A 24,975-nucleotide genomic window follows, 5' to 3' on the forward strand; every position below is an offset into this window, starting at 1 on the left:
CCCTCTATCGGCTATAACCGCACTATGTAAGTTTGCCAGATCGGGTAGAGGGCTTGTAGTTCGATGAAATGAGACATAAGAAACTACACATTTGACTTGCATGATGTCGCAATACATAATACTTTCATAAAATCATGCAACATATTCTACCTTGTCTATGGACATCATTATTTGCAAAGCCGTTGCTGGATAAACAAATAGCGTGCGTGCAACAGAGGAAAAGTTCTTTGGTGTTGCTTTAAGGTATTTCTGTCCCTCCCAAACTGATTTGAAATGGTACCAGCCAGAATTTCAAAATGAAAACAATTGTAACGTCCCTGATTGTGCCCCCCCAGAATTTTGGCTTACACAACGTCCCTGGGTGAGGAGAGGTCATTTTGCCATACTCCAGCTATCCTCTGTGTGTGTATGTGTGAGTGTGTGTGTTTGTGTACTGACTCATCAGCTGTCCAGTGTGTGTGTGTGTGTGTGTGTGTGTGTGTGTGTGTGTGTGTGTTTGTGTACTGACTCATCAGCTGTCCGGTGTGTGTGTGTGTGTGCAGCTGTGTGTGTGTGTGTGTGGTTGGGTCATCTTGTGTCTAGACACACATTCTATGGTGACTGAGAGGTGAGAGACACCTTTAAAAAACAAAAACCCCAAATAAACATCAAACGAATAAACAGACAAACAACACTATTCACATGTACCCGCATCGTGAGGAACTGTTCCATCCAGAAAAGAGAACGAAACAAAACAAAAGGCTACTCTCCTTGTTTGTCTACGGAATGACAACGACTTGTCAGTAGTGCCTCCTTGAGTTCAGAGTTCAAATGTGTCCAGAGAGACCTTTCAGTGTCCTACACACCCCCTCTGTCTCCTGGCACACTAGCGGAGGGGAGTATGTGTGTGTGTGTGTGTGTCCTCCTGTCTTCGAATACCTCCAGGTAGTAAGGTGAGTGAGTTGGGGGAGGGGCATTCCTCCATCCGGTACCCCAGGGGAGGTATGCGTGTTTATGAGTGTGTGTGTGTGTGAGTGTGTGTGTAAGAGTGTGTGTCAGTCCTCGAAGACCTCCAGGAAGAGTGGGGGGAAGTGCTCGTTGGGGCACTCAACCTTCATGTGCAGGAAGTGGCTGGCGTGGCAGGCCCCGATCATGCGCAGGTCTGTCAACTTCATCAGCAGCTTGGGCCAGAAGTGTGGAACCTTGTGCTTGCGGTAGTTGATGTAGTGCTCAAAGGCCTGCAGGAAGCCCTCCTGACAGCGCTCGATACGGTCCACACTGGTCAGGCCTGGACGATCTGGAGGGGGGGAAAGAGAGGGGGGGAAAGAGAGGGAAGGATGGAGAGAGAGGGAAGGATGGAGAGAGAGCGAGGGATGGAGAGAGACAGAAGGAGGAAGGGGCATGAAGAGAGAGAAACAACAAAAGATTCCTCAGAAACTTTTAAACCTAAAAGACGGGGGTCTGGTAGTCTGGCTTTCACCAGACCAAGCTCAATCTTTTAAGACTGAACATTGGTCTGGGGAGTCCGCTATGTATTTTCTACTGCACAAGAGGCATGATCAACGGGCATAGTTCAAATGACTGTACGCAATTGGATAGTCATTCACCAATCTGACCAACGAACCGGGTGACGTTTGCAGAGCGGCGCGAAAACTCCAGGCTCTCCCACTATCATCATCGCTTTAAACCTGCCAATAGCGCGCCAGGTGGATAAGCCAGCTTGTGATTGGCCCCCGCAAAAATGTAACGGAACCTTAACACACACACTACTACACATCCTCAACACACACAGACACACACTGCACATCCTTAACACACACACTACTACACACCCTTAACACACACACACACACTGCACATCCTTAACACACACGCTTCTACACACCCTGAACACACACACTGCACATCCTTAACACACACACTACTACACACCCTTAACACACACTACTACACACCCTTAACACACACACACACACACACACTGCACATCCTTAACACACACTAATACACACCCTTAACACACACACTACTACACACTCTTAACACACACACACACACTAATACACACCCTTAACACACACACACTGCAAATCCTTAAAGCTGCAGTTGGCAAGATTTTTTTTGATCATATTCACTGAAACCGACACAATGCTCCGACAGAACAACATAAATCAGCCGGTTTTAGAAAAAAACCCGCACTTCTACCTCCACCTAGAGCCTGTTATTTGTTTTGCAAAAATCCACAGCTCCCAGTTCTTCTGGTCCAATCAGAGCAGGGCTGTGTGAGATCTGACTGTCAATCACAGTCTGGTGCAGTCTGGTGCGCACTGACGAGCACAAACTCGATGAGAGGGTGCTCAGTGGTAGTGGGGTAGGGGCATGAGAGTTGTAAACATTAAAAATTTTAGCTAAGTTAACACACACACACACTACTACACACCCTTAACACACACTACTACACATACTTAACACACGCACACACACTGCTACACATCCATAACACACAATTGACCCCAGGGTCTTTTTCTGCGTTAAAACGCATCAAATAAGCATAGTATGCTTAATAAGTATTTTTCGTTGATCAACCACTACAAAGCTTGCCCTGGTATAGCCTACGCTTTAGCCCCAAATCGCAAACAGTACAGCTAAGATGCAATTCATGAAAATTGGGCACTTCTGGATAAGTTTTTTTGGCAGGGTGTAAGGTATAGGCCTAAGGTTTTCAAAAATCCATGGATACAAGTTGGGGTGGCTCCCCTAGTGGCATAGTTATCCATAATATCCAAAATGGCCCCCGACGAAAAGAGAAAAGGTTATATCTCAGCTTCCTTTAGTCTTAAATTGTTGTATAATGTATTTTCTCTACTTTTTTGATACAAGGAATCCAATTTTGATGTTCTTCTTATTTTAAGTCCATTTCCATGTAGTATCATAGTCATATTTAGCTCATAAATGGTCAATATCTCTGAAAAAGTCACATTGAAATACTCAGGTCCCTAGACCCATATTTTTACCTCCAAGGTATGCTTTTCTTTGTTGATTGGACAGGTCACTATCATAGTGTCAAAATTCACATGTTGTGACCAAAAGGACCATTGTTGAGGCCTTACATAAACACAATAAATAAACACAACTTCAGAACTATGCCACAGTGAAAAGTTATATTAGGCTTTTCACCATGTTAAGGATCAATATTACATTTTAGTCAAATAACACAAAAAAACAATTCATACTTAAACATCATGTATTATTCAAAGATTTTTGGTTTCACTCTTCATCATTACAGCCTCCCTCACACTTGCACAATGTGGTACAGCAAAGTCCAGCTCAGTGGCACTTACAGTTGCCCATACAGGCAACCACACAGCCACAGTTGAGAAGGAGTGAGCATCCCTTGCTGGCATCTTCCAGACCTGTCCAATATGGCACCCAGACTTTGGTTCTGTCATTCCATTCCCAACCCCACTCACTGGGGTCTGGAATCTCTGGAGTTTTGGAGAGGGACTGCTTCCAGACAAAAGCTGCAGTGTGCAGGGCACGCTTTCCATGCTGGAATAAGGCATGATGGGTCGGGGGGATTGAATCCAGGGATTTGAGGCCATGAGTGAAAAGAAGCTTCCGGGTTACATTGACTGACTCGACACCGCAGTTCTTACTATACATGAGTACAGTCCAGCCAGTGTTCGAATTATACCGTGAGCTTCGGGGGGTACTGCTATTTCGACTGGTGACGTCACTCTCCATTTTATATAGGCTTACACACATGATTTCACACTTGTGGTTCACAGTCAATTTTCCTTCGAAATATAGGTCATATGACCGTGTTTGGCTGGCTGGCCGACAAGTTAAAAGAAACTAATCATACTAGCAAGCACAATTTACCTCACACGTTATGGGAAGGGTTGAAATTGGGTAAACACCATTTCAAGGTGCGCTCTGTGCGTAAAATTGCGCGCCACAGTCAAATATTTTTTGGTATAGCAGTGAAATGCAAACATGGAAATGCATACAGAGCAATAGCACGGAAATGGCAAACATACAACTCTGTTTACAGAAGGGCCACAGAAAGTCTCCCGTTTAATAGTCAAGTTCACCTAGCCTACTACAAGGCCAGCCTTTGGTTCATTTGATTCGTTTTTCTTGGATAGCCTAAGTCTGCAAAACATCAAGCAAATAAAAAAATGACTTGTTCACGGTTGGGAAACAAATATATTCACGTTGTTTAGCCTAGGCATTTCATATCATGTAGTATCATGTACACTATCATGTAGTATATCTAGTGCATTGTGCGCCTGGTGTTATATCACAAAACGTTTGTGCAGCAATACACTTTTAAGAAAGGCTGATCTCTAATAATGGCAACGAGGAAAGACAAGGCCTCAACAATGGTCCTTTTGGTCACAACATGTGATTTTTGACACAATAGTGATAGTGACCTGTCCACCTTGGAGGTAAAATATGGGTCTAGGGACCTGAGTAATATTTCAATGTGACTTTTTCAGAGATATTGACAGTTTATGAGCTAAATATGACTATGATACTAGATTTAACATGGAAATGGACTTATAAAATTAGAAGAACATATCAACATTTTATTCCTTGTATCAAACAAAGTAGAGAAAATACATTATACAACAATTTAAGACTAAAGGAAGCTGAGATATAGGCTAACCTTTTCTCTTTTCGGCGGGGGCCATTTTGGATTTTATGGATAACTGCCACCTGGGGGGTGGACTTGTATTCATGGATTTTTTAAAACCAGGCTAAAACTCTGCCAAAAATAAAAAACTTATGCAGAAGTGCCCAATCTTCATGATTTTTCACATATTCCTTCCCAGCTAGTAGAACGCTTCCCAAATAGCATTTTTTAACCAGTAGGTTAATATTGTTCAAACCAGCACCTCATCAGTAGCTTGCTCAGAGTCCCTACACATAAAACGAAGCACCAACAACGTAGTTAACGAACCCAGAGTTTATTACAGAAGAGTATACTATGCAGGTTTAGGTATTTTTTGCGAGTGTAGAGCTCCCTGTAGTGATGTATTTATGTTACTCTGCTATTGTAAATAGCAAACTTTTCGCGACTTATCCCCCCTGTTCACAATGCAAATGCTTTTGTTATGGAGGTAAAGGATTAACAACAGGCAAAAACTATCTCCAAAGAGCTATATCTACCTACAAGGTCATGTTTCACGATTCTCATGAGATTTGGCTGGGCGCCGCTCTTGAAAGTTGCATGGCTGGTTTTCTCGTTATAGGGAATCGCTACATGCTGTAGCTATGCTAGGTGAACGATTTGCCTATTACAAGTTTGTTTACCATCAAATTGGCCCGTAAAGGTGAAAACCTTGCATAGTGTGCCTTTAAGAACACTTACCAACGGTCCCCCTACCAGCTCCTCCAACCAAGTATCGCAAGGATTCGTTGTGCTGTCACGTTTGGTTAATCTATTATTCGTGCTGGAGTTTGAGGAGATGGTAGGGGGACAGTACCAACAGTCTCGTGAGAGAGTGTGTGTGTGTGTGCGCGCGCGCGCAGTCTTAAAGTATTGATTGTGATTATAACATACTGTAGTACAGTATGCTGTGTTTGGAAAATAGGGTCCCGCTGGATTTTCATGTAAAAATTGATTTTTTTTGTGCATATTTTGCTAATATAGAGTCTAAGGAACAAGATTTTTTTGTCTTCAAATTTCCACGATCCATCTTTAGTGTTTTTTTCTGTATGTTTTAAAATAAGCGATTATATCTATTCCGAAAAGTGATTTTCACATTTTCTTCTCATTTTTTGACAATTAATTCCACTTTACAAACCCCCCAGATAATGTAGAAAGGTTGTTGGTTCTAAAACAATATCCATAGTTTTCAAACTTTGAGTGTCTGAAAAGTGTAAAAACACCTCCACCCTCCACCCATGACACCTGCCATGTCATTCTATTGTCTACCTTAAGAGAAATTTGTCTTGGAAATAATCTATAATAGTACAGGCAACACAGTACACCACTAGGTGTCATAGGCATGGGTAGTTGAGTAACAATAGGCAAAATTAACAAACAAAAGAATATAAGGTACAAACAAACAGACAAACCACGGATGGCCCTCTCACAGCCTGAACTAATACAAAAAACAAATAACTCAAGGGAAAACATTGCTCAGACACTAAACCATCTGCATTTGCTCTCTTTAAAAGCTATGGGTTATCCACAGCCAACAGACCGGGCGTGCGAGAGAAGCAATGGAGTCTTCAAATTAAGAATAAAGCCATGTTCTTCCAACAACAACAACCACAAACACCCATGCTGCAAAAATATCAAATGACCGGCTGTGTTCTCCCAGAGAGGAAGCTACATATATGATCACCAACCACGGGTGGGCGTGTGCGCCAGCGCTGCAGGTCAGCCTTTCCACATACACACCTGGCTTTAAAGTTCACCATCCTGGTAGCATACCTATCTACTGCCAAGGCCTGAAGGGGACAGGGGGAAAATTTACTTCTGCTACACTGGCAGATAACTCATGTGAAACAGACTGTGGGAGGTGGAAGGGGTTTGAATGCTGTCCAGCAGTATTATGAGTGGAACGTCTTAAGGGGGCCCTTTTCCCCTACAGCCTGATCTTATAGTGTGTGCCAATTCCATCAAGACACTCCACAAATTCATACTTGGTAGACACCCATGTATCCTGGATTTTGTGGCGACCGTGAAAATGGTTCTTGCAAAAGAGTTTACATGTACATTATATTTAGCAGAAACTTCTTGACCAAAGTCACTTACATACTGTATGTCAGCAAGGGATCACATTGTCCCCGGAGCAACTTGGGGTTAAGTGCCTTGCTCAAGGGCATAACAGTGAAAGCCGGGAATTGAACCGACCACTTTCAGGCTACTGCACGCTAGCCCAGCTCCTTAACCACTACACTACCGCTGCCCACTAGAAAAAGACTAGATTGCCAGGTGGTAATATGGGTACAGTGTCAGGACCGCACACTGCAATCTCCCAGAAGAACTAAATTTATTGAGTTAAAAACATAACGCAACGTTTCAACCCACCAGGGTCTTCATGACCCTGGTGGGTCGAAACGTTGCGTTATGTGTTATGATTGCAGTGTGCGGACAACTACTCTTCTTTCCTCTGGATGATAACTGGTGGTTCTAGTCTTTGTTATGATGTAGGTGTCACACAGGTGCTTCAACAGCTCCCCCTCAAAGCTGCGCCCCTGATCAGAGTGGATTCTCCTTGGCACGCCATACACCATCTCAGTTAGAATCTTAGCTACGGTGGAAGCTGTCTGATCAGGGGTGGGAAAGGCCTGGGTAAACTTTGAGAAAACATTTGTGACTACCAGAACATTCTCTTGTCCTGTGCTAGCCCAATCCAAGAGAGTAAAGTCAATGGAAATTATCTACAAAGGCTTAGTGGCTAACAGATTTCCCAAGAAGGTTCTGGCTTGGGTTGTCTTGCTTTAGCAAGCACAGTGCTCACACTCAGAACACCACTTTTGCACCTCATGCCACATCTGGGGCCAGTAGCACCTCTGTCATATCAAATCTGTGCTCCTGTCCACCCCCAGATGGCCGTGGTTGTTGTGTACAGTAGGCTAGTGAGCACTTCGACTCGCAACACCTTTGGCAGTAAAAGCTGCAGCACTGGATCCCTGGAAGGAGGAGCCTGGATCGCTCGGTACAAGGTCCCATCCACTTCCTGTATCTGGGACCACTGCTTTATCAACTGCGGACTTCCCTTGGTTCACTCCACTTGTCTTAATGGGTATGTGGTCGTCCCTGTCACCAAAACCACAGGTATCTGGAAATACAGGGATCAGTCCCTTGCAGGACTTTTTAGGTCTCTTTTGGTTCGACCAGGGATGGTGTCCACCATACAAGATTCTGTCATCCAAGAGTCTTGGATAGGTGCACTCGAGGCTTGCATGTTGGCTATGGAAAGCGGCAGGGGTCGTCCAGGCCGTGTGACACAGATCGCAAAGTGTTAGTGGGGCTTGTAGGAAGCCTAGAAAGGGTATCAACATTGCAATTAGCTGTCCCAGGACGATATTTGATGTTGTAATAAAGAGGACAAGCTGAGAAACCCAGCAATGTTCCAGAGCGCCCAGTTTCGCTGACTGCAGGTATTGGAGGGGACTGTTGTCAGTGTACACAGTGAACGTGTTGCCCAGGAGATACTTGCCATTTTTTTCTGTGATTGCCCACTTGACTGCAAGGAGTTTGAGTTTCACGTTCCTCTCACTTGCAGCAAATATATTAAAAGGCTAAAGTCCTACATTGGCTATGTTGTAGCCTGTTCCTCTCACTTGGCCGCAAGCCCCGGCTAGCAAAGGCTATTGGTCGCTGTAACCCATCCTTCTCCTGTGACAGAAGAACTGCCCCCAATCCTGCATGCCAGCGGAATTACACAAGACACCGTACTAACAACTGAAGTGTAAGATAATCCCCCTAAGCATGTCATTAGATCATTTCCAGGGACTAATCCCTACTTTTGCAGGGTCAGAATAATGGAGAAATACACACAAACATACACACACACACACACACATACACCCACACACACACTAGATGCGCGGATTTGCTATTATTTCAACCGTAACTGCATAGCAAAACTTATCATCCATCCGCACCATATTTTTTTGACCAATTTTCAAAACCGCACCCGCCCGCTATCCGCTGGTTGTTTTAATATGGGTGATGCGGCGCTGCTGACGTGAGGCTAGAAAGCTCTTGCCTGTTCTAGAAAGACTGATCCAATGCAGCAAATATATTAAAAGGCTAAAGTCCTACATTGGCTATGTTGTAGCCTATCCCCAGAATATCAGCAGCAAACTCGGTCTCTGTCTCGCAAAACAGTCTCCAAATAAAACGCACATCGGCCTGTAGCCTACAATTTTATCATTGTAATAAAAAACGCAATTTGGCACATAATTTCAACATGCTGCTATTTAGCCTACTAATTAATTCCTATTGTAGCCTACTTTATTTTTTGCAAAAAGAAAGAAATCCTTAATAAAATAACAAGTCATTTACATTATAGGCTACTTTACGCACTGTCATGTCAGGGTGACACTATGATAATTCATTCATTTTGACTGCATGGGAGCGCGTCCTTTTCAGACAGACAGCGCAATTAATTTTATACCAGCAGGACGATCGGACAAACTATGGCGCCTCGATATTAAATGCACATCGACTCTTTTCATTCCGAAAGTCCACCGCACAACAGTACAACGTGCATGTTGACCTTTTTAGTAACAATCGCCAAACGTGCTTGCTTGCCTTACACATCTAAGTTTTCCAACTATTTATACCTTCTTTTTTCCGCTGTGGATTTTATTGAGCTTGTAGAAGTTTTAACTCTTACGTTCTGAACATCTCGCAATGCTATTGCCCGATGTCATTTCTGACTCATACCACTCCATAATCTGTCTCTCTTTTAAATGCCTATTCCCTGAATGGTAGGCTACAATGACTATGTGTTTTATATATAATATCTAAACAAAATAACCCAGGCAGTCTCCTCTACGAGATGTTTAGGCCTCCTTCAATAGGCTACTGGCAGCTGGGCTAATAGGTTGAGGATTTGCTTAGTGACCTATCAAGGCTCTAACCAGACGCGACATGGGAGATGAATCATCGGTCAACTTGCACTGTTCGGTCAACTTGCACTGTAGCCTATTCTACTTTCTTATTGCACACTGGAGAGGAAGAAATGCTGGTAGGCTACGATAGGCTACTTAATTTACACCTTTTGTTACCTTTAGTGTGTGTGTGTGTGTGTGTGCGTGCGTGAGAGGGGTTGCTCAGTTAAACATCTGAATACACCAATTTCGCAACACCATCTCTGATAGCCTAGGCCTAAACAAAGCAGCATGCATATAAGCAACTAGGCCAAATTACTGCCTGAGGGAAATTTGACTATTTCAAAGTGTGCTCGTTTTTTTCGGATGTAGGTAACGCAATTTAACAATGTTTTTTTTTTTCATTTGATTGGTTCAATCGCCCGCCCGAATTTAATTAAAATATTATATTTCTTCATGTCATCCGCCCGATCCGCGGTTTAACCACGGAGTCCGCGGCTGTAACCACGAACCGCGCATCTCTAACACACACACACACACACACACACACAGCTATCTTCCTTTGCTTCATTCATTTCACTGGCTGGACAAATGCAGACAGTTTCCTTTTAATTGCCATCTCGCCTTATTTTGGTCAATATAGATTTTCATTTTGATGAAGTAAATAGTGAAGTTTGATAATAAATTATTTGAACTTGGTGTATGTATTTAAACTGTCTATTACAATTTATATTTAATTTATTGATTTATATATCAAATACAGTTTTCTTATTTAGTTCTTTCAACTGCCATGATTTGTGTCTTAGAGTGATCATCTCCCTGCGACCTACCAGAAGAGAGGAGGATAATGGCCTGCAGCAGGGCCACTTCCGAGTCGTCCAGGTTGAAGGAGGACAGGGACATGCCCAGGTCGAAGATGGCGTCAGACACCACGCCCAGGCCCCCATTCTTGAGCTGGCCGCGCGTCACAGCCATCTCGCCATTCAGCGTCAGCGTCCCGCTCTCAGGGTCGTAGCGCACCGCCGCCCGCAGAGACATGATCTCCATACAGCAGCCTTTTAGCAGGATGATCTGGTCCTCACAAGGCAGCTACGCACACACACATACACACACACACACATTAACCACATTGAAATGAACACATACACACATATATACACATACGCATACGCATACGCACACACACACACACACACACACACACACACACACACATTAACCACACTGAAATGAACACACACACACACACACGCACACACACACACACACACATCTTACCTCACAGAACATAGGCAGTTTTTTGGCGAAGTCCACCACGCGTGTGATGGCGGGGGTGATTATTTTTGTAAACTGACTGAAGGCCTCTATGTCCACTTTACTTCGCTCCATGGTGTTGACGACCGGTGCTTGGCCAATGTCTTCGAGCTGTGGAAAGAGGGGGGCACGCGCTCAGTATTTGGGGGTTCAGTGGAAGCCGGCCAGCACAAGTGTGAGCATGGTACGATTACAGAAACGTCATAAATAAAAGAGATACCAAGAGAGAAAGAGAGAGATAGAGAGTTAAGAAAGAAATTAGAAATAAAAAGGAAGAAATTGGAGAAATTGCAAAAGAAGAGAGCGTTGGAGCCCTGTGTGAGGGCGTCTGCCTTTGACTACAACTGCCCCCACCCCACCCCACCCGGTGTGGAGGCCACAACCTCATTTAAAGGTTAACTGGTATCAGGACAATAGAGCCCATTTGATTATTCTCCACAACAACCCCCCCCCCCCCCCCCCCCATCCACCCACCCCCCCGCATCACACACACATACACATTGACAATGCTCAAGGCACTATCCAAAATAACAAAATATCAAATGAAAAAACAATACAGAATAGAAAACAATAGAGAACGCAGCAGCTGAGATTGGCAAGAGTGTTTGGTTTTGGTCCTTATTGGTTCTACGGGTTCTTACCTTTGAGTCTTTCACCCCCACTGCACTCTGGTCAGAAGCATAGAATAAATTACTTGTTATCTCATTCAGTAGCGTAGCTTCTTCCACCTGTTGGACAAGCAACAGGGAGCGTGACGTTTCAATGGAGAACCCAAGTCAACAGCACTAGAAAAAACTGAAATGTTTAAACTGAAGAGTCAAGAGAGAGAGAGAAATGGACAGAAGGCATAAAGAAAGGCAGACAAAAATCAGACAAGTCAAACACACACACACAAGAGAAAGAGAGAGTGAGAGGAGGTACAAAACATATTGTCCATGACATATTGTCCATGACCTCTTCATGGGAAGCATCTCACCAAGAACTTCCTCCTTTGGTTCCAGTGGTTGCCCTGGGCGTTGGTGGCCATGTGGGCGTCTGTGACCACGCGGATCAGCTCCCACTCCTCCGGCGTGGGCTCCGGACGGTCCCACGCCACCCTCAGGAGCTCCTCGCGCTTCCGCCGCTCACGGTTCTCCTTGATCAGCTCCCGCTTCGCCAGACGCTTGCTGTCATCCAGGACCACTGAGGAAGAGGAGGGTGAAGAGCAGAGGAGAGGAGAGGAGGAGAAGAGGAGAGGAGGAGGAGATGAGAGAGAAGAGGAGGAGGAGAGGACAGAGGGGAGAGAGAAGAGGAGAGGAAAGGAGAAAAGAGGAGAGGAAAAGAGAGGAGAGGAGGGAAGAGCAGAGGAGGAGGAGAGGAAAGAGGAGAGAAGAGGAGAGGAGAAAAGAGGAGAGGAGAGGAAAAGAGTAGAGAGGAGAGGAGGGAAGAGCAGGGAGGAGAGGAGCGGAGGAGTAGATAACAGAGAGAGGAGAGGAGGAAGAGGAGTAGATAACAGAGAGAGGAGAGGAGGAGGAGGAGTAGATAACAGAGAGAGAAGAGGAGAGGAAGAATAGATAACAGAGAGAGGAGAGGAGGAGTAAATAACAGAGAGAGGAGAGGAGGATGAGTAGATAACAGAGAGAAGAGGGCAGAGGAGAGGAGGAGGGTTAAAGGGGAATAGAGAAGGAGAGGAGGAGATAAGAGAAAGGGGAGGAGAAGAGAAAAATGAAAGACATAAAGAGAGGAAGGGGGAGGAGTGGAGTAGGAAAGAGAGAAGGGGGGAGGAAAGAAGGGAGTGAAAATAGTGAAGAGGGCAGAGGAGGTGGTAGGTGGATCCCTGCCCCTCTTTCACCTTCCCATGAAGAGGTCAGTGAAATACACTCCCCCACCAAAAGCTGCACAAAACACCAAACCCCCTTCCCCCTATCTTCACAGAAGCCTAGGACAGTGGCCAGAGAACACTCACAGTCTGTCGCCATGCCAACGGCGATGCACTTCTTGAAGCGGCATTCCTGGCACTGGTTGCGGGTGACTTTGTCGATGACGCATTTGCCGTCGTACTTACAGGCGTACGTTGGGTTCAGGTTCTTCTGAATGGTTCGCCTGAAGAAACCCTGCAAGCAGAGACGGACTTTACCCCACTGGGAGAAGAGAGGGGGAGCTGATCCACTGACATTTATCAACTCAGTAACAGAAACACTTGAGCTCAACCTTTTTGTCCTTCTTTAGTTTTATGATCTCATAAACAGTAGACTGTTAGTTGTTAAGATATTGTTTATGCTTACCGGAATCCATTAAAATGTCTCTTTTGAGTGTATGAGAGGTTGTGGGGGGACAGGTGTGTGTGTGTGTGTGTGACCTTACCTTGCAGCCTTCACAGGTGATGCAGCGGTAGTGGTAGCCTGAGGCTTTGTCCCCACATACAACACACAGCTCGTCCTTGTCCAGGTAACTTGGTATGTACCCTGAAAGAACACAGAGTCCGGAGAATGTTTAGACTCCTCTCCTCTCTAAGAGATGACACCAAACAGCTAAAAATGATGTGTCTGGAAATCACAACAAAACAATTTTGTTGAATGTGTAAGTTATAGATAATAAATGGCATTTAAAAATTACTATGGAAGAGTTCACAGCAATCACAACAAACACTGTTCATGAATTTGAAGGATTATTTATATCTTAGAGAATATAGAGAATGAGCAAACACACAAGAACCAAATGATCAGTGCCCTTCTAGACTCAGATGAGGACGTGTGAAGAAGTTCTTTAGCTCTACGAAAGAAAATGGCGGAGCTGGGCGGTGCAAGTGGTTTTAAGAGTCATTACACAAGATCCCGGTCAGATTAGCACGACTGGAGGAGATCTGAACCAGGCCAGACTCAGGAGGTGGAGATCAATACCATATCCACAAACACACACACACACACAAACCTGGAGCTGCATGCCTTCTGGCCCTTCTGTTGACAATCAATACACATATCAGGCAACTAATGATTATTTTGGTAGTCAACTAATCTGCTGATTATTTTTTTGTTTAGTTTATTTGTTCGATTAGTAAACGATTATTTCTGTCATGCCCACCATCCCTGCTTCTTATGGGCGCGGCTCTTATTCTGGGCTCCGGTGCAGGAGATAGTCATTGACTTCAGGAAGAAAGGTAGCAATCACGTTCCTCTCTGCATCAATGATTCACCTGTGGAAATGGTCAGCAGTTTTCGGTTCCTCTGCGCATACAGATCACCGACTCCCTCTCATGGTCCCTACACTCCACCTGTATCCTCAAGAAGTCACAGCAGAGACTGTTCTTTCTGAGGAGGCTAAAGAGCTTTAGAGTTCAATATCCTGGTGAACTTTTAATGCTGCACTATTGAGAGCGTCCTGACTGAGCGTCAAAGTGTTGTCAAGGACTGTCAGGACTGCATTCAAAATCATTGGGGCGGACCTCCCTCAGCTTCAAATGATCTACTCCACACGCTGTCAGAGGAGGGCTGAGTCCATCATCAAGGATGCCAGCCACCCAGCTCACTCCCTCTCCTCTCTGCTTCCCTCTGGCAAGCGCTTCCGGAGCATTACCACCCACACCACACGATTCAGAAACGTTTTTTTCCCACAAGCTGTCAGAATCCTAAATGTAAACTTACATGTCCATGAGATTTTATTTATGCTTTGCGTGCAAGTATCGTGGTTGTGGGTGTGTGCATGTGCATGTGCATGTGCATGTTATGGCTGTATAATGTGTGCATGTGCATGTGCATGTGTCTGTTATGGCTGTATAATGTGTGCATGTGCATGTGCATGTGTCTGTTATGGCTGTATAATGTGTGCATGTGCATGTGCATGTGCATGTGCATGTTATGGCTGTATAATGTGTGCATGTGCATGTGCATGTGCATGTGTCTGTTATGGCTGTATAATGTGTGCATGTGCATGTGCATGTGCATGTGTCTGTTATGGCTGTATAATGTGTGCATGTGCATGTGTCTGTTATGGCTGTATAATGTGTGCATGTGCATGTGCATGTGCATGTGTCTGTTATGGCTGTATAATGTGTGCATGTGCATGTGCATGTGCATGTGGCTGTATAATGTGTGCATGTATGGATAGTTTAGCTAGTGTGGTACTGTACAGTCCTTCTTCAACTCCCTTAATTTAACGTCCCCCCTACTGCCTCCCTGTGCTTATTTACCCCTCCTTGCACTAATGCAACTGTGGCACAAGAATTTCGTGCAAAGTATATGTGACAATAAAACTTGAAACTTGAAAATGTTTTACCTCTCCTGCTCAAGTCTGGACCCCATGAATGTCACCCTGTTGTCCAGTCTTTGCCTCAACATAAGTTTCCATAGTAGATTAAAATAATCAGATGAACCAGATGACCACACACACACCAACACCTACAGACCCCAGATTAGTGTATACTCTGCATCATCTTAGTTATATTTCAGAACATATGGCACAAGTATGACCAGCTGACTGTAATGCGAATGCATTGTAATGAAACAAATAAGCAAACTGTGGAGGATTGAGGATACTGCAGCCTTTGAGGCTACTGTGGAGGATTTAGGCTACTGTGATCCATCTACTGCTCTCTGCAAGCCCTCACTGCAGCTGAGTTAATATCCAATTTATATTCCACAATTTGATTTAAATATGACATATTTCTCAATGACAATTTCTTTAAACTAATATTAAGTGATTCATATTTCTCCTTTGCAGCAGGTGTAACTACCACAATAAATATAACAGACCCAGTCAGCTCTATTGGACCTGTGGTCTACTAAATTTCAAAGTAATTCAAAATAGGAAAATAATGCTGAATATGAAAACTGCAATTCTGTAAGAAACAGTTAATTCATTTATTTCAGATGTTACGATCTTAATAAATGTTAGATTTACCTTCAACAGTTTACCTTTGTACTTTTAAATATCCTCTAATGCCCCTGAAATGGCCCCTTATTAACCTATTGAGGAGTACGGTCACAAAGATTAGAATGTTTGCGAACCGAGTTCAGCACTATGATGCAACAATTACCCTCAGAGATTTCCCCCACAGACTGAAAAAGAACACTGGAACTATATCGTTTGCGTAGAATTTTAGAAGGAAACAGGAAGATAATTCACTCCTCAGGTTAACCATTCCGTCATTTTAAAAATTAGACTGATTATGGCGCAAAACATAAATGGTTATGGTTATGGGATTTGGCATAAGATTTTATCTGAAGCGACATACAAATACAAAACAATAAATATATAGCTACTATAACACACTAAATGCATATTCTCTTGCTGTTTCCTGTTAGCCTACTTTTATTGGATCACTTGGAGCCTTTTACCTTGCACACGTCATGACAAAAGTCCTTGCTTTGTGCACAATGCCAGACACAAACATATAGAAATTAGGCACAACCATATGTAGCAAAATCATAATTTAGTATAAATAAAGTTTTTGTTTCTTTTGTGAACGTCCCCAAATCTCTTTTTTAATAAATATTAATCTCTTAATGGTTCCGTAAATGGTATTGCTATTCTTTCCGATGGGGCATTAATTGGTGTTGCAGACTTTCTCACGTTTTGAAAGTCTGGAACTTCCCAAGCTGGAAATTTTGCGAGGTTGAAATGCCTTACGCGAGGCGTAGGGAAACTTTCCGACGAAGCCAAGTGACAAATGTTTATTTATTTATTAATTCATTTATTTCGGGTGGGGGATTACATGTACATGTGAACTGTAGCCTAACCTACAGACCACGTAAAATAAGCTTGGCGAGGGACACTTGCAACACACGCGCGCTGTCTCTCTCCCTCACACATTACAACTGGAGGACGTCCTCCTCACAACTGCACACTCGGCCACTGCGACATTAGGCCTATGCGTTGGCTACGTAACTCGCAATGTCACGGCAATGTAGGCTACACAGCGCAGCCTGGACTAGCTGCCACTCGTAACATCAACACACACGGGCTCTCTCTCTCCGTCCCTTGAAAGTCCTAAAATTTGTACCTAATTTGATTGGTTGATCATCTTTTTTATTTACTCGTTGCTTTAGTGATAAAGATTCCAACTCGGGCTGGGTGCCACTTGGAGACGAAGGGACTGTAATACTGTGTTTCACCACATTCACTAGCCTACATACAATTTATGGGGCGCCGTTTCACTCATTGCAAAATATTAAATGAAAACGGGAGATGACAGCACAGAATGAACAGAACCGTAAAACCATTAAACAAAATGTTAGGCCTAACTAACAACGATTGTCGGACGAGATAGGGGAAGCATGGCTTTGGGTTTCGGGAGAAAACGCCGCTGGCCTTAACACTGTATTTCTTATTTTTCCTCAATATTTAATCATTATTCTTTGATGTAAGAATGCTCTGTTACACATCCGCTATTTGTATTAGATTGAATAATGCAAAATTAGTGTCGTAATTCCGTGTGAATAAACCGATTATTATCTGAGTATAGCCATTTGACTGGGTGCTAACAGGTGCAGTACTTTGTAGAATGCCAGAACTCTTTCCTTCCTGGCATTATACTGCTTGGTTTATTTCATGTTTTGTAGCCTACATTGTAACCTATTATACGATCAAAGTCAAGTGCATCGCTACTATTGTAGTCTGTTTTATTTCACACTGTATTGAACAGAGAATGTACTGAACAATATAGTTTAGGCTACATTATGTAGTTTACAGTATGTATATGTATTTTGTTTATTTTGTATCACGTTTTGGAAGTCTGGAAAGGGGATGCCAGAGCTTTCCTTTCGTCTGCATGTCCATTGATTGCCATGTTGTCTTTCAGAATAGGAATAAATGCTGACAAATCAATTATTCACCTCCTCTGCATCATTTCTAGCCATAGAAAGACTATTTATTTATAAATCATGTAACTGACTAATTAAAGTCGGTTACACATAGTCAGACCCAGAAAAAGCACTCAACCAGATACAACCTAAGTAAAACATATAGAACTAGAAAACTAGAAAGACAGACAGACCTACACTGAAAACACTTCACACAGTGAGAAACACTAAACCCAGAAGAATGTCCAATACAGTCAGACATTTTTTAACACCACCACACTCAGGCAGGCTAAGACCCAACACCAGTGGCCCTCTGCAGCCCCCAGCCTCCCCCCCGTACCTCTCTTGTAGGCGTTCTGTATCCACTGCATCTGTGAGTAGTCTGCCCGACCGTCGCCATTGTAGTAGTCTGGCTGGTGGTAGTGGCTGAGCGGCACCTCCATGCTGCAGCACTCGCTCTTGAACATGGGGCCAGGCCCGAGGGGGTAGGGGCAGCTGGGGCCCGGCCCGGGGGGGTAGGGGCAGCTGTATGCTGGCCCTGGGGGCCACTGCTGCTCCATGCAGGGGGGGTGGTGGTGCAAACGCTGGGGCTCGCAGTTCCCAAAGCTGGTGCCCTCCCCCCCGTGCATGCAGTACTCGCCACCCCCTCCGCCACCACCCCTGCCGCCCTGCACCGGGAATCCTCCCGCCACTCCGTGAGGCATCTCGTACATGTCGGGCATGCAGTAGTTCATGATGTATATATAAAAAATCTTTTTTAAAAAGATGGAAAAATGAACACTACAAAAGAGTGGTTTAACCGTGAAGAATGTCAAAGGTTCATAGAATTGTTGTCCCGTTTAAGTTTAGCCTAAAATGCCCAAAAGAAGCTATTACCTGGCTGACCTTTCGCAAAAGTCAGCAGGAAGGAGCCATTTTGCAGTGCTGAGCCTAAGGTGCGGCTGCTGAAAGACACCAAAGGGACGTGCCGGGAAAGATGGCGCCGGCTGCAGCAGGCCGTATTTATGCCGAGGGCAGCACCTGCCCACCTGCCCGGCTGCTGCCGAATGAGATGGCAGATCTGCGATGATGCCGACGGCTAATCTGAGGCTCCACAAATCCCAGCAAAGGAGCAGGAGAGAAGAGAAGATGTCTCCGATCCCCCCGCTTCCCCACATCCCTGCTCTAAGCCTGCCGTCAAACTCCCCACAAAAACATGGAGAACGCCACCAATATGGTGTACACACACACACACACACATCAGACAAGCTGCCACATATCTAGGGTCAGAAATGGGCCAATGGACAAACACTCATGCCTCCAGTCCAACCAGAGGGAAACTAAGAGACGATACTGCATCACAGCAACAAGTTGTGGATTTGTGGTGTCCCCTTGTTTGACCCACTAGCCTACTGCAGTTATTATTGACACCTGTTGGACATCTAGTTGAGAAAAGTCTGGCATGCAGCAGGACAAATCCTGACAATCCTTCTGCCGGTATTAAACTTTACAGGCACTGGACACCCGGGTCTAGGGTAGTAAGTATTGATTTCCAATACGAGGCCCTGCGCCAAACACAGGGGCTCTTAATCTGGCATCATCCGTATAGACACCAGGAGACAATCCTGATCACTGCGGAATCTGGAGAGACTCTGGAGGATGGAGCTCATCTCATGAGGACTGGACCCAAGGTCTCGGAGTGTCAAAATGGCCACGTCTCAGGTCAGATGATAACCAGGGCAGAAATGGAGATGGGTAAAACACGAACATCAGGCAAAGTGACCCTTTAATTGTAGCAGCACGGACACATATGGAGTAAGATAGGGTGCGTTAGAAAGAAAGATCAATTCAGATAGTCCTAATTCAGATGCTGTGTAAGGACTCCATCACATAGAGATCTCAGGAGGGTGCTAGGAGAAGAACACTACGCACACACACACACACCAGGACCTGCTGATACCAATATGTATTACTATTATGTATTATCATGTATTATCACGAATGAAAAAAGAGACTCAAGCATAATCGAAAGTTTGCAGTCTCCAGCATACTGATATCCTACAACCCAAATTCCGAAAAAGTTAGTACGCTTTGTAAAATGTGAATAAAAAAAAGAATGCTATGATTTACAAATCATGTCAACCCTTTATTTAATTGAAAATTGTTTGAAGACAACATATTATAAGTATATATAAAAGTATATACAGTATACTTATACTTATTAACTGTTGAAGGAGAGAAATTGTATTATTTTTTGGAAAAAATATGTTCATTTTGAATTTAATGCCAGCAACACGTCTCAAAAAAGTTGGGACAGGGGCATTTTTACCACTGTGTTGCTTCACCTCTTCATTTAACAACATTTTGTAAATGTTTAGGAACTGAGGAGTTTTGAGAATGAAACGTGGTCCCATTTCTGCCCAATATAGGATTTCAGCTGCTCAACAGTCTGGGGATGTTTTTCATTCCATGATGCACCCATGATGACAGGTTTGGGCTGCAGACAGGTCATTTTAGCACCTGGACTCTTCCTCTATGGAGAAATACTGTTTAAATATGTGCAGAATTAATGTTAACATTGTTTTCCTGAAATACTTGAGGTCTTCCCTGAAAATACATTGTCTGGATGATAGTATATATGTTGAACCTGTGAACATCATTCAGAATTGATTGTGCCTTGCCAGATGTCATGCCATAGGCACTAATGCACCTCCACACCGTCATGGATGCTGGGGTTTGAACTAAGCACTATAACAAGTTGGACACGTTGGATAGTTGAATAGTCCCTCTCCCCTTTAGTCCAGAGGACTCTATGATTTCCAAAAATAATTTTCCTTTTCCACTTTACAACAGTTTATTTTAAATTTGCTCAGGCTCAGATAAGATGGTAGACTTTCTGTATGATGTCTAAATAACATTTCTTCTTTTGCATGGTAGAATGGAGCATTAAACGGCTCATAGACAATGGTTATCAGAAGTTTTCCTGAGCCCATACAATGATTTTCTATACAGAAAAGGTTTGGTTTTAATGCAGTGCCATCTGAGGTCCAAAAGACCACAGTCATTTTTCAGCCCTGTCCCTTGTTTTAAAGGATTCTCTGGATTCTCTGAATATTTTAATGATATTATGTATGTATGTATGATATGTACCCTACTGTAGATAATGAAATCATTTGCTCACACAGGTTTACACAGAGTAATGAATACCTCCACATCTTTACTTCTGAGAGACTCTCTGGGATGCTCTTTTTTTTAATTCCCATTCATGGTTCCAGTTCACCTAATTAGTTGTGAAATGTTCCTCCTTTTGTTGTCTTTATCATTACACAACTTCTCCAGCCTTTTGTTGCCCCTGTCCCAACTTTTTTGAGACATGTTGCAAATTCAAAATGTGCTTATATTTTTCATGAAATAGTCAAATATCTCTCCTTCAATAGTTGATATGTTGTGTTGTGTTGTGTATTCTCAATTAAAGATAGGGTTGACATGATTTGTAAATCATAGCATTCTTTTTTTAATTAATTTACAAAGCGTCCCAACTTGTTCAGAATTTGGGTTGTATATCCTTCCTGATGTCCTATATCCATCCTGGTATCCTATATCCATCCTGGTATCCTATATCTACACTTGTCCATCCTTAAACTTCACAGGCACTGGAGCCTTTTAAAAAAACAAAAAAACAAATCCATTTCCACACGGAAGACTAGCTTTAAACAGAGGCTGTCCAAACTACACAAACACACAATTTGTTGGTATACTGACATTATTAAAATAAAAGTTTAGGGGCACTCTTTGATTGAAACAGTTGAACTGAGATTCAGAGAACTGAAATTTTGTCTATTGTGTAATGGACGGAAATGGGTGACATTAAAATAGAATGTAGATATGAATAGATTTCACACAGAACAGATATGAATATCATCTAGATATGAAGATTTCACACAGCACAGATATGAATATCATCTAGATATGAATAGATTTCACACAGAACAGATATGAATATCATCTAGATATGAAGATTTCACACAGCACAAACAGTTACAGAGTTAGTTCAGCGCCCTCCAGCAAACAATCTTGGCAGTGTGTGTGTGTGTTTGTGTGTGTGTGTGTCTGTGTGTGTGTGTGTGTGTGTCTCTGTGTGTGTGTGTGTGTTTGTGTGTGTGTGTGTCTGTGTGTGTTTGTGTTTGTGTGTGTCTCTGTGTGTGTGTGTGTGTGTGTGTGTGTGTGTGAGAGTTTGTGTGTGTGTGTGTCTGTGTGTGTGTGTGTGTTTGTGTGTGTGTGTGTGTTTGTGTGTTTGTGTGTCTGTGTGTGTGTTTGTGTGTGTCTGTGTGTGTGTGTGTATGTGTGTGTGTGTGTGTGTGACGGGTGGGGTGGGGTGGGGGGGGAATCGGAATTTATTGGCCAGCTTTATTGGCCAGGTTTGCGTATACAAACAAGGAATTTGACTCTGGTGCTCTTTTCTCTCAAGTACAGAAAGGGCAGTAAAAAATATACAAAAATACTGTTACAAATATACAATATAATAAAATATACAAAACATATATACAATAATAATGAGGAGAGGGAAAGAAAAAGTGCAATGTCAGTACAGACTAAGATTTGAGTTTTAAATATAAATATTTTTTGCTGCCCTTTTCCTGACCCTGGACCGGTACAGGTCCTGGGTGGAGGGAAGCTCAGCTCTCCCAGCCCTAATTGTCCATTGCAGTCTGGCCCTGTCCCGTTTGGTGGCTGACCCAAACCAGACAGTGATGGAGGAGCAGATGACAGACTGTATGATGGCTGAGTAGAAAGTGGTCAGCAGTTCCTTAGGCAGGTTAAACTTCCTTAGTTGTCGCAGGAAGTATAACCTCTGCTGGGCCTTAGCCCCTTCAGACTGTCAAGCCAAAGCCGAGCTAGCCAGGCCGTGCCGGGGCTAATTGCATTCACAACTTCAGGTGCGGGTGCTAACTGGTGCCACTTGGGGGCTATATTGGTGCCACTGACCCCTGATTTCTGGCCCACCCAAAACGTTGGGCCACTTGGTGCTAGAGCAGGGCTAGGGGTGGTGTCAAGGTGAAGGCGGGGTCAACCCGTTGTTGTGTGTTGAGTCGAGAAATAAATGGCTATGAAAGCACATGCAGTAGTATTTGTTAGCACACCGAGTTTAGAGATAGCGGTTACATCCATGTTAAAGATGTTTGCCTGTCAGTAGGCTAACTCTGTCCAGAGGTCGCCATGTAGCACAGTAAAAAGTGAACTTATGAGTTAATTAACATAGACAATTCAGCCCCTTTCGTTCGGAAATTCTAAAATAAAAATGTTTTCTAATACTTCAAAATAACATTTGATAAATTAACTTTACATTTTCCAGTAGCCATAGATGTGTAGATTTGAACAAAGTCTGGTTTGGTTCTTAGCAGGAGCATCTACTGCCTTGAAAATCCTATTCTTTACTGTGCGCTCAGAGTTTGGTGCTGGGCTGGTGGGTGCACTCACGCGGCATTGTCGTGAAATCAAAATTCCACTGGAGCTCCAAGCGGATTTGTACACACAGCCTTACAACACTGTTTACAGCTCTTCGAGTCACGGTAAAATGTCATTTATGGTACATAGCTCATTTAGATACACATATGTTGTGGGTGCTTGCGTTTCTTTAGGAATCCACCATCTTGGTTTGTATAGAAATGAATATTAAGTGACATACACATAAAAGGACAGAAATAGGTGACTGACTTCGATAGCTTCTGCTTATCCTGTTTGAAAATGTGTGGTAGGCTATTGGTGACGTTTCACAAGCGAGGGTGTGTCGAGGTGCAATGCGGAGAGGCTAATGGCCTGACAGTCTGAACACAATGGTCTCAGGGTTATGAGGCTTGTAGACCTGGGCTACTATCACCAGGTAGCCCCCAAATTGGCCTGGTTCGACAGTCTGAAGCCTGCTAATGGGAGACCACTTTCCTGTGAAATGGTAGAAACCTAAAGGAATCTGTGTCGTTCTGGATGGTAAGGGGGGGAGAGTGGGGGGGGGGGGGACTTTGGTGGACTTTAACCACTGTTTTTTGGGGGGTTTAACTACAGGTGGTCAGACGGGCTCTACTGCCCTGATACCAGTTTAACTTTTCAATGAGGTGAGGAAGCTCACATAAAGTTAATCTGCTTGCTAACTCCTAAAGGGCTTTATAACAACCCACTGGCTGCTTAAAGTTCTTAATGAAACATCATGCTGTCACTAATGAACTGGCCAGCCTTTCAGAGACGCCACCTCTGTTGGTCATGAGGTCGTCATTACAGTTTTTGCCCATTTTTTAAACACTATAGACACATGCTTACACCAAAGTAACAAAACTTGAAACTTTTGTTACTATACCTTAAACACAGTGTAACTATACCTTAAACAAAAGTGCTGCTTTGCACTTTAGTTGCAATTCTGCAACACACTTGCTCCTGCACACTACACACTATTTCATACAGACATACATTTCATACTTCATACAGACACTTTGTTCATAAATGAAATCTCATAGTACCATTGGGACAACACATCTATTCAAAATACAAAACAAATTGGGTGATTGAAAACACTTAGACACACATGTGAAAATACTTACTTACAAAACTGAACACCAATAAGCCAGCCACAAATAAGCCTCAGTTGAGCCATTTTAAGAACATTGCAAGCATGGAGGCAGGGAGAGCAAGAGGTAGAGGAAGACAAAGAGAGAGAGGAGTAGGAGGTCGAAGAGGCTATGCACGGAACCATATTTCAGATGATATTACAGAAACTTTGGTGGATCATGTGATAAATCATGGCCTGACAATTAGGGAAGCTGGGCAGAGACTCCACCACATCTAAGCCTGTTTCACAGTAGTGTGTTTTGTTTTTATTTTATTTTTGTGTTACTGCATTTACTACTGTACTGTAAAGTATAGTACTGTGATGTACAGTATTGAGTTGATGTAATTTGTAACTTTTCAGTACTTTCATTTTTGTTTTTTGTCAAAACCTTTGTTGAAAAAGAAAAACATACCAAAAACTGTAAATGTTACATTGAGCTTCACAGAATGTTAACCGATAAACTGAATAAAAGCAGTGAAAATGAAAGACTGCAATGTTTTAAATAAAGTACACTAGTGTGTTGCTGCTGATCTGAGAGTGGATTCATATGATGCAAGTGTGTATCATTTTGTCATTTGAGTGACATTTTGACAAAGGATTGTTAGGTTTTGATAGCAGTGTTTCAATTTGACATAGATATGAATGGTTTATTTCCCAGTGCTGTGTCTTGTGTGCTTGTGTGTAAAGTTTTGACACAATGAACCAAATGTTGTAAAAAGTGTTCAAGCAATGGGCAAAAACTGT

General features: G+C 43.3%; 1 protein-coding gene across 1 annotated transcript; it reads right to left on the reverse strand.

Moving 5' to 3' along the window:
• Positions 1-237: 237 nt before the first annotated feature.
• LOC121706008 (thyroid hormone receptor alpha-like) lies at positions 238-12,921 on the reverse strand. Its single transcript, XM_042087422.1, has 7 exons — positions 12,824-12,921; positions 11,855-12,060; positions 11,520-11,606; positions 10,843-10,989; positions 10,395-10,653; positions 1,001-1,276; positions 238-947 (listed from the first exon to the last, which is right to left on the reverse strand). The coding sequence occupies exons 1-6, from the start codon at positions 12,834-12,836 to the stop codon at positions 1,035-1,037; spliced, it is 954 nt and encodes a 317-aa protein (XP_041943356.1). The 5' UTR covers positions 12,837-12,921; the 3' UTR covers positions 238-947; positions 1,001-1,034.
• Between the last annotated feature and the right edge of the window lie 12,054 nt (positions 12,922-24,975).

The sequence above is a fragment of the Alosa sapidissima genome, chromosome 3, assembly GCF_018492685.1.
Source record: "Alosa sapidissima isolate fAloSap1 chromosome 3, fAloSap1.pri, whole genome shotgun sequence".
Taxonomy (NCBI): Eukaryota; Metazoa; Chordata; class Actinopteri; order Clupeiformes; family Clupeidae; genus Alosa; species Alosa sapidissima.